The sequence below is a fragment of the Empidonax traillii genome, unplaced genomic scaffold, assembly GCF_003031625.1.
Source record: "Empidonax traillii isolate 1590-97213 ecotype Southwest subspecies unplaced genomic scaffold, ASM303162v1 scaffold12:size2584012, whole genome shotgun sequence".
In the NCBI taxonomy this organism is placed as follows: Eukaryota; Metazoa; Chordata; class Aves; order Passeriformes; family Tyrannidae; genus Empidonax; species Empidonax traillii.
This window is the reverse complement of record NW_020955205.1, coordinates 628,569-639,266: the sequence shown is the minus strand read 5'-3', so window position 1 is coordinate 639,266 and position 10,698 is coordinate 628,569. Positions and strand designations below refer to the sequence as shown.

At 54.0% G+C, this 10,698-nt stretch overlaps 2 protein-coding genes across 5 annotated transcripts in view; one reads left to right on the top strand and one right to left on the bottom strand.

Annotated features, from left to right (window-relative positions):
- Positions 1–10,698, bottom strand: part of EDC3 (enhancer of mRNA decapping 3) — a 649,718-nt gene that overhangs the window by 56,941 nt on the left and 582,079 nt on the right. The window lies entirely within an intron of this gene.
- CPLX3 (complexin 3) lies at positions 4,571–8,491 on the top strand. Of its 2 annotated transcripts, XM_027888446.1 has the most exons (6): positions 4,685–4,710; positions 4,853–4,936; positions 5,514–5,724; positions 6,056–6,143; positions 7,310–7,542; positions 8,338–8,491. In XM_027888446.1, exons 3-5 carry the CDS (start codon positions 5,564–5,566, stop codon positions 7,532–7,534), a joined length of 474 nt encoding a protein of 157 aa, XP_027744247.1. In that variant the 5' UTR covers positions 4,685–4,710; positions 4,853–4,936; positions 5,514–5,563; the 3' UTR covers positions 7,535–7,542; positions 8,338–8,491. The 2 variants fall into 2 exon arrangements, with proteins under 2 accessions (XP_027744238.1, XP_027744247.1); XM_027888437.1 differs by having other exon boundaries at positions 4,571–4,936.

The following is a 10,698-nucleotide window of genomic DNA, read 5'->3' as shown; positions in this document are numbered from 1 at the left end:
GGGAGCCTTCCTCTCCCTAAACAAGCAAAAATCTCAATCTCCCTTCAAAGGAAGCCAATTCCAGCTGCAGCAGCCGCTTACTTCACATTTCCCAGGGTCCCAAAGCCTCCATCCCAAGAGGAGGGGGTGCAACGTGCCCCCCACTGTTTAATTCCCTCAGTGCTGCTTGGAGCCAATTACCAGCTCTAATTATGGTCCTTCTGCTCCAACCTTGGAGCACGGGCTTCCCAACCCCTGGCATCCCTCTCCAGCATCTGTGCGCTGCCGGCATCTCCTCCCCCTCTGCGATCCACTTTATCACAAGGACTATTTTTAGCATGACGTACAAAGCCATTCCCATCACCGTTCCATGTCGTTCACCTCTTCAGCCTCTCTCTCTCACTCTCTCTCTCTCTATCTGTTTTTTTTTTTATCTTCTGAGCACTCCAGGAAATGAAGGCAAGGCTGGGAAGATCCCCCGTGGGAATGCTGTGTGCGTGTGTGGCCGTGTGTGTGTTTCAGCTGGCGTGTGCCTTTGCTCCAGGCTTGCTCTCCACCACCGGCACAAAGCAGCACATGGTCTCCCCATGTGCCTGTTTACATGCTCTGTATGTCTGTCCGGGTGGATTTGTGTCACCGCTCGGTGCAGACACTGCCGTGGGAGTCCCCCCCCCACCCCTTCATCCCAACCACCTCCCTCTTCTTCCTCACCCCCCACAGCATCCCTCCTCCCAGCAGGATTGGCAACCACCCGGCTCTCTGCTGTGACATGCTTCCCCTCCTCTTCTGCCAAAGCACTCATGGCACCCCTAAACACCCCATCCCTTGGGACAGGGGCTGTATGTCCCATATGACAGGACCATTCCCACCCCAAACCCATATCCCTCAGGAGGTATGTCCTGTATGATAGGACCATTCCCACCCCAAACCTCCCAAAACACAGCAATGATGAGTCTGGGCATCCCCATGCTCACTGACACGGGGATGAGATTAGGGGATTCTGAGGGAATTGTGGGGACATCCCAGCAGCATCCCTACTCCTGCCTTCCCTTCCCAGGGACCATTCGGGGACTCCCAGGGGATGCTCTGCCGGGGCAGGCAAAGGGTTAGGACGTGTGTACACTGAGATTTTTTTCATTCTTTGGTGATGTCAACAGATTTTGGGAACTTAAAGGCTTGGTTCTACAGGAGTGGGAAGGCTTTCCATGGGAACAACCTCCCTAGGTCAGGAAAAGGCAGATTTGGTTTCATTTTCATACCAAGCTGCCTGCTGCACTGCTGTCTATTCTCCTCAGCCAAAGCAAAGTCCAGCTTTATGGAATTCTGTTCAAGTAACATGCCAGAAATTCATTTTATTTGGTAGTTTACAATACCCTTATCCTAAACTTTCTTTATTCCCTCTGTCAGTGGCACGGTAGCACTTTGATCCCAGTAAGGGATCTCCTAGAAGGAATCCCACACCCCTCTGAAAGGATGTTTTGCTCAAGACCTTGAACTCGTGGGAGCTGGTGGTCCATAACAGCACTGGAGACATCTGGATAGATGTCACCATGGGTAATCCCTGTGCCCAGAGCAGCGAGGGGCACAAGAGGGTACCCCTGTCCCCATCCCATTGGAGCACTCCCAGCAGCAGGTGGGAAGAGAGTAGGTGACTCTGCCCCTGCACCCGGGGTCAGGGCTGAGAGCACTGGTCCCTGTGGTGGCAGTGCCTGTCCCCATCACCAGGAGTGACAATCAGCTGCCGAGCACCGGCGTGACTTCTCCAGGCAGAAGGCTGCCTGTTCTCTTCGGAAATGCCTTCTCATTTCCCACCCCCATTACGCTCCAGCACACACATATGTAGCTTTCCAGGATTCCTTCACCTACTCAGGGTCTTCAAAGGTTTAAACCTTTACGTTTCCTGGATTTCAGGCTGCCAAGGATCAGATAGGTCTTTTGATGGCTGTACTGCCATGGCACCGGAGCTTAAGGTCACCAAGCCTTTCCCTCCCCTCTACAATCTGTGGGATCACTCCAGAAACCAGCCACTCCAGCACCACTCAGGGATCTCTGGAGCATCATATAAAACCCTGGTTGTGGTAATTGTGCCTTTGGAGCCAGTTATATGGAAAGAAGAGCTGGAACGATCCCTCTCACCATGGCAGAGGGAACTGCTTGCATCTAATTTAAATCAGGTGTCAATGCTGAGAGAGGATCCTCTTAACTTCCGTCTGAGGCTGCGATGGGGGGATGTCTCATCTCCCTCCCGTCTAATCCATGGAGATGTGTGATATAGCATAAGCTAATATAATAGGTCATGCAAGGATTTACATCTCATTACGACAGGTTAGAGTCCTGTGAGGATGGATGACTCATCCTTACTTGAATATATTTAAGGGATAAGAAACAGTTCAGCTGCCCAAGGAAAAGCAAATGGGGAAATCAGCTACCTTGAAGCATCATTTGCCAGCTCATTGAACCCTCTGATTGTCCTCACATCTCTACCTCCAGGTGGGACACTGTCCTCTCCAAAAAAAAGCAAAGGGATGGGAGAGATGCAAAACCTCTTTGGAGGTACTTTCCTTTGCCTTTCTCCTCATCCCTAAAAAACTTGGACTGTGAGAGGCTGCAAAACTCAACCTCATGATCCCCCCACTCCCAACGTGGGGCACATCCATCTCCTGGTGAGTGAGCATCCCAAGAGACCAGATCCAAAGCGCTGCCAGGAACGGCATGCTCATTTTCACCTAGCTGCCTTGGCCAAGCATTTCTGCTCATCAGGAGCTGTTTGCTCTTAGTTCCTCAGACAGGGAGGCTCCGTGGGAGCTGACCCGTCTAACCCAGCTGGAAAAAATCGGTCCTGACTTCCAGTCTCTTATTGTTAATGGATGCTCAGAGAGAAATCCGGAGTGAGCAAAGCTCCCAGGACCAGCCACATCTGAAGTCTGCTCTGCACCCACCCAAGGCTCAGACGTGCCCAGCACTCAAGGACACAATCCTTCTCCCTGTCCCTCTTTTCACCCAGACTGACAGCTGGAACATGACCATGCTGTTTGCAATGGGACATTGGCTCCCAGCCTATTTTTAAGCAGGCTGTGGCAGTTCATTGTGGGTTAAGATTCATTTTCCATGGGTTCTCCATGGGAAAATGCTCAGGGGAAGCTGCAGATTGGTGTAAAAAGCAAAAGCCATCACTTCAAACAGTTGCGAGGACTCCTGAGCTGCCAGCTCAGGGAGAGCAGCAGCCACAGGGGCACCTGCATGGTGGGGGATGCTGTGGGTGACACTGGAGTTGTGCCAAATGGCACAAATGGCACCCCATCCCAGCGGCAATTTGCACATTTGGATGAACTCAAGGGAACTGCTGGCATCATTCAAGGGTCTCTGATCTGCCGCGAGAGCCTTCGCCAGGACAAGAGGTCCCCTCTTGTCACCTCTGAAAGGGTGTTCCTGTCCTTAACAGCAGCAGTCCCTGCCGAACTGCTGACCAGATTATTATCCAAGGAAAATACATTATTTTTTAATCCATATTCCTTTTAAGATATAATTTTCCCTTGTACAGGGAGGAATGGGAGGATATGGGCCGATTCCCTCTCCCTCTGTCACTTTGTTCTATCACTTCACAGCTGTTCCATCATTTTAATCTGCAGAGATTGTCTTTAGATTTCAGAAATGAAATTATTTCCTGCAGGCTGGGATTGGGTTTTGGATCTGTGCTCATTTTTCATGAGCAGAGAAGAAAAAAGGGAGAAATGTCTGTTAAAGCCAGGCTGGCCATCTGGAAACGTTGCTGATGCCATTAATTGCTCACTCCCCAAGGTCTGGAATATGCCTGAAGTCAAAGGGAAGAGCAGGAGTGAGAGTGGGGATGGAGAGACTGAGGGAATGCTGCAACGAAATCAATGCCTGTTCCATCCTCCTGATTTAGATGATTGATGAATGCATGGGTGTCTGGATTGTGGAAACTGAGAGCAGCTTTAATACTAATTATAATTATAAAATCATGGAATCATAGAATCAAGGAATGGTTTAGGTCAGAAAAGACCTTAAAACTGATCTTGTTCCAATCCCCTTCCACGGCCAGGGACACCTTCCACTAGACCAAACCCTGACTAGCCTGGCCTTGAACACTTTCAGAGATGGGAATACTTCCATGGATATCCTTAACGGGAAAAAGGGGAGGGAGCATTTCGAGCCTTCCCTTTAGATAGACGAGCAAACCGTTGTGACTGGTGCATGGTACATACAGCTTGTACTGAGTGTCAAGCTCGGCTTTTCCTCCCGCCAGAACGCAGGACGGGGAATAGAGTGAGAAAGAGGCACTTTGGCGGGTTTGTTTCTCGGTGGGATGAAGCAGCCGGGAATCACGGAGTGGAGCGTGTCCCGGGGGCTCGTCGCCCCCGCCGTGGCTCCATCCACCCCCCAGTGCCCCTGGGGGGCTCTGGGGGCTCCTTCTTCCCACGGGGGTGACGGGACTCTCGGTGCCCCCGGCGTGGGTCGGGATGGCGGCAGCTCCGCCCGGCGGAGGGCGGCGGGGCCGGGCGGGAGGCGGTGCCGCCGCCGCCGTGCGAGGACACACACACCGGAGCTGTGCGAGCCCCGGTGCTGCAGCGCCCGCCGCTCCGCTCCGCTCTGCTCCGCTCCCAGCAGGGACTGGCCCCGCCATGGGCGACGGGGCGGCGCGGTCCCGCTGAGCTCCGGACACCGCGGCATCCCGGCGACTCCAGCACCCCGAACTCCGACATCCCGGGAACTCGGTACTCTGGCAGCCCGGCAGCTCCCCTCCGCTGACCCCGGCATCCTCGGAGCTCGGGACTCCTCTGCCCAGGGAACTCACATCCACAGCACCCCAGCTCCCCGGGAACTCCGGTCCGTTGACCCCAGCTCCTCCATCACTCGGTACTCCAGCATCCCGGGAACCCGGTACTCCATCGTCCCGGGAACTCCGCTGCGCTGACCCCGGCTCCCCGAGAATTCGGTACTCCGTCATCCCGGGAATTCATCTGCGCTGACCCCTGCTCCTCCATAACCCCTTGCCCTAGCTCCCTGGGAACTCATCTCCCTTATCCCTGGGTCCTCCACCACCCAGTACCCTGCAACCCGGGAATTTAGTACTCTGCCACCCCGGGAACTCGACTCCGTTGATCCCGGCTCCCGGGGAACTCAGTACTCCGTCCTCCCGGGAATTCATCTCAGCTGACCCCATCTCCTCCGCAACCTCGTACCACAGTTCCATGGGGAGTCAGCTCTGCTGATCCCGGCTCCTCCATAACCCAGTACCCCAGCTGCCCGGGCACTTAGCACTCAGCTCCCCTGGAACTCGTCTCTGCTGACCCCAGCCCCTCCATAACCAAGTACGCCGTCTCCCCAGGAGCTCCTACCCACAGCACTCCTGCTTCCCGGTGACTCTCTACTCCCAGCACCCCAGCACTGACCATACCTTGGTTCCCTGGCGTTCCCCTTCTTAGCCCCGTTCCTCGGGCTCCCATAACTCTGCATTCCCATCTTCCCTACTCCTTGTGCCCCGGAGCCCCAGTTAACCCTGGTTCTCCCAGCTCCACAGCCGCTGTGCCCCCGGGCTCCCGGGCCCCCCGGAACCGAGGCCATGGCGTTCATGGTGAAGAGCATGGTTGGGGGGCAGCTGAAGAACCTGACGGGAGGCCTCGGCGGCGAGGAGAAGAGTGAGGGCGAGAAGTCTCCGGCCGAGGCACAGGGCATGACCCGTGAGGAGTACGAGGAATATCAACGGCAGCTGGTGGAGGAGAAGTGAGTGCGACTGGCGCAGGGACAGGCTGGACCCTCAGGGTCCCTGAGGGAAGGGGGTGCTCCTGCTGCAGTCCCCTATCCCATACATGGGAGCTGGGGAGAGCCAGTACTGGGGACAGCAGGACTGTGAGGGAGTTTAATGAGCCCCCTAATCCCTTAATCCGCTTCCTTGCCCGGGAGATGGGATTGTTTTCTCCTTTCAGGCTGCGCTGGGGGGAGGAAATTGTGGGGGACTTTTCAGAGACAATGGGAGATACTGAGGTTGGGGGGATGTGCAAACCCAAGGATGGGGGGCCCAGGCTGTTGGTTAACAGCCCTGTGTGGTTCGCAGGATGGAGAGAGATGCCCAGTTTGCCCAGCGCAAGGCAGAGAGAGCCACTGTCAGGTCCCACTTCAGAGACAAGTACAGGCTTCCCAAGGTATGGCCGTGCTGGAAATGGGGGTGGAGGAGGGAGGGGGGCACTTGGGCGGTCAAAGCCCAAATGCAAAACATTCTTCTCCCCAGATTTTGGCCCCTTTCCATCACCCCTAAACACCGCAGACCACCAGACCCTGACTTGATCCCCCTCTGCCCCACTTTTGTCCCCTAAATCCAGTTGGATGAGGGAAAGCCACCTTCACCCCAGACTCCCTGGAGCTGGGAGAAGAGCCAGGGTTACACTTTCCTGGCTGGATTAGCCAGCTTCTCTCCCCAGATTATTTGGCAAATGTCTCCCGCCTAGATTCCAATTTTGGAATTTCTGCCCAACGAACAATTCACTAAAAACAACATAATCAAGGGAAAATTCAAGCATTCTTAGAATTACTACAAGCTCTTCTCCCTCCAAACCCACCCTTTATTCAGGAAGAGTCTCTCAGCGGTGAATACTCCAAATTGGAGCCAGGCTAATATTAGTTCCGAAAGGTCGGCTAAGCCAAGTGAGATTGTTCTGATTGTTTGGTGTTATTCAGCCAGCCTGGATTCCCACCCCCCTGCTTCCCACCCTCCTTTTATTGCCAGGAAATAAACAGCGAGAGAATTTCTTTTTCCCCCTACCAAAAGCCAGAAAAGGCAGAGAGAGAAAAGGCGGAGATTTTTTTTATTCTCCAGGGAAAATAGGGATTTGTTTGGAGCTGGCCCCACAGTCCTTTCTCTGTTTTCTCGTGCTTGAAATGTCCCTTCTCATCTTTTGACAAGTTTCTTCTGCTTATTCCTGATCCCGCTTGGCAGCTGGGCTGCCTCATCCAGAGTCTCCCCATGGCTCCTGGCACAGAGCTGATCCCGATCGCCGGTGGGAGCAGTTGTTAGGCATACGTGTAGCTTAATTAGGTGCCTAACCCCCCACAGTGCACGCTGAAAACCAGTTTTTACTGGTGCTGTGCATGGGTTTTCATCTCAGCTCTTGGCTGTGAGCGCCCAGGCTCAGCTCAGCTATGTCCCCTCTGGATCAACATCCCACCCTCAGCCCCAGGGACTTTCCCACACGGACCTTAAAACAGGAAGACAGCCCAAAGCCCCTGCTGTGACAGGTCCCTGCACATGCTTCCAGAAGCCCCCTCCCCACTGTGATATCCCCCCTCCTGATTCTTTCTCGGCCCATTTCAGAATGAAACAGATGACAACCAGATCCAGCTGGTAGGAGGTGACGTGGAGCTGCCCAAGGAGCTGGCCAAGATGATCGAGCAGGACAACGAGGAGGAGGAAGAGAAGAACTCGGTTATCGGCCAGCTCAGCAACATCCAGAACCTGGACCTTGATTCCTTGAAGGACAAAGCTTCGGCCACACTAGAGGACCTGAAGCAATCGGCGGAAAAATGCGCCGTGATGTGACGGGGCTGAGCCCCCCTCGCCGCCGGTGCGACAGTGGGGGAGCAGGGAGGGGATGCAGCGAAGGGTCTGGCGGGGGCTGCTGCCAGCGGCGGGGACCCCACCAATGTTGTCACCCTTGCCGTGTGTCACTCGGGTCCTCCTGAACCGTGTGACCCCTTGAGTCCCTGACCCAGGTGTTCCTGCTGTGTGGTGTTTGTTTTGTTCTCTGGTCTGAGGTTTAGAGCAAAGAGCCAGCATGTGCCCCTGTACCCCAACGCCTCCTCCCATGCCCGCGGCGGTGGGTGTCTCCGTAGCCAGAGCCGGGGCAGTAGCAAGGAAGGAAAATGACCTTGGAGTGTTATTGGCCCATGTTGTCAGCACGGGAAGGACCACGTGTGGTGGCCATATGCCATGTCTCTGCCTCCACATTTCCACCCAACCTCCTAGAAATGACTGGGAGGCTCCAATTTTTGTTTCGCAAGGACGAGGCATGGTGCGGAACACCCTCCTTCCCTGCATCCCATACCCATCACATGAGAAATAATATCCCATCCGTGCAAGGAACACCAACCCCTCTGCCCTTCAGGGCTCCTCTAAAGGAGACAGCCAGGAAGGACCTGCTATACAACCCGCTATATGATCCCATTTATCCCTGTGGGAAGGGGGGTGTTGAGGACCAGAGGGCTGAAGCCTGAATTAACACCAGAGAGCAATAAAACTCCTCCCTGGTGCTCAGCTGAGCCCACACCAGCCCTTCCCCGGAGCATTGGTATACACCATCCCTCTCCCGGGGTGGGATCCACTTCTGTCCTTGTTCCTTCCACGAGAAGAACAAAGTGATAAGGAAAAATCTCCTTGTCCTCCCCCTCCATCGTGCTGTAGCTGTGCGCTGTGCTCAGTTGAGTGTCCCTCCACCTCCTGTGCTCTCCCCATGCCATGGTACTGTTATAACCGGTGGAATAAATACCAGGAGATGTCTATGCATTTATTTTTCTCCTCAAGCTCTATTTTCCTGATCAAGGTTTTGGCGTGCCCCTTTACGGAGCAGGGATGGGAGCTCGAGGGAGAAGCATCCCAAAGAAAGCATTGTTTCTGGTTGCCATCACATGTGGGACCAAAGGGATGCTACAAGTGGGTTGTTGTTGGCAGTTGGGTTTAAAAGCAAACAAAATTCCCGTTTTTTCACAGGTTTTTTGCTATTTTAATATAAAACCTCCAGAACACTCAGTCTCAGACACTGTGGGATGTCTGCAGAGCTGCTCCGAGCAAGGACACATCCCTGCAGGGATGAGCCCATGATAAGCATAGGTGTGACTCCCAGCTGAAACAGCTCCAGCCAGATGGTATCCCGGCAGGCAGGGGGCTCCTGCGGCGAGGCTTCCTAGAAAAACTTGGCATGAGCTAGGAATTTATCACTCCAAATCCCAAGGGAGCTGATTAACTGCACTTTGGTTTCATGGGGGAGGTGGGTCATCCAGGAAAACACAGGAGAGGGTGCTAGGAAGCTGAGATTGTTATTGTTATTAATCATTTTCATCATTATTGTTATTATTATTAATATTATTAAGGATGCTGGATCAGGACACGGCTGGGGCTGCTGGACCAAGAGATTCCTTTCTGCCCCCAGCTCCCTGTTAAGACTGTGCCAGGGCCAGGTAATTCTCGGAAACTCCAGGTCTCCATCCCTGAGAGGACAGACAGACAAAGGCAGTTCAGGTGTGATGCTCTGGCTGTGAGGACATATCTCCTCATGAACCTCCAGCCCCAAGGACCAGGAGACCTGCCAGCAATTCTGGGGACATCTGCCCCCAAGGGATCCCAAATCCAGCCCCACACAGCAATGGGAGCTGGGGAAAAATGAGAGGGAAGATTGGCAGGAGCAGCTTTAGCTCTGAAAGGAGATCATACCTGATGAGGATCAGCCCAAGCTGATCTAATCCCCCATCGGGAAAGGGATAGCAGAAAGCAGGCACGGACTGAGCTGAGGCCTTGGTGTTTAAATCCCAGGCTGATGGTGAGGCATGATCAATAAATATCACACGGGAGAGCAGGATCCCGACCAGAGCAGGCAGTGATGGGGCTGGGGGATGCAGGCTTTCGGTTCATCGCGCTCAAAACCAGCCAGGATCCTCTCCTCCACCTTTTCCTCTGCCCCCCTTCCCCTCTCCTCCCTTCACGACCCTTCAGCCCTGCTCCGTGCTCTCCCCCGGCCCACGTGCCGCCACGCAAAGGCCGCGTGAAGCTCAGTGGGTTTATTTTAGGAGGCACCATGACCCCCAGGCATGTGAAAAGCAAAGCAGCACTTGCTCCCCCCCGCCTGGCTCTGCGAGATGTGTTAAGCTTCAGCAAAGCGTTCCCAGCAAAGCGTTCAAAGCATCGGGAGCTCTGAGGATGGTCCGGTCCTGCATCCCTGCTCCCTTGGCTGGATCGCTGCCTGTACCGAGGCAGAGAGGTTGAGATGGAGGGAGAAGAGTTTGGGATGGCGGGAGCAGGGGCAGGCCTTTTCCTTGCAGGTCAAGAGATGCATCCCAGCTTCCCATGTTCCCTGCCGCCAGATCCCTGAGCAACCCCGCAGCCAAATATCCTGGCTGCCTCTGTGCCATACAACTGCTCCAGGCATCAACACACAGACTAAAAAACTAAAAGAATAAAGTGTGGATTAAAGCATAAAATGTACTTTTCCTCTTCTACACTCCCTATATAATTCCCTCCCCTATGGGGCCAGGATTGGGATGGAACTTGCCCAACTGAGTCCTTACTGGCTGCTGAAGGATGCCGGCAGCAGGAAATTCTGTTGATATAATAAAAGAAATTTTACTGATCAAATAACATAAATTTTACTGACAGAACTCCTGTTCTTCTGCACCAGCCCATTCCTTACCTGGCCACAGGATCTTCCTCCTTCCTGCTGTGGAGCCTGGGATGAGCAATTGGTTTCCCCAGTGGATTAAGAGTTAAATGAGCAATTGTTAAAGTGCGGAAACAATTGAGCCACCATGGAAGGCTGGGGGAATCTTCCTTCTTTTTGCAGGCAATTAAACTTCCCTGTGAGCTGCTGAGGGAGGGGATGGCCCCATCCATCCAACTGCTGCTGGTCCAGCTAGCGGGATTAACCCAGATTAAAGATCCCTGGGAAAACCCAGGGTTGGTTCCACACACTGACCCAGCCCTCCCCAACCCACTGA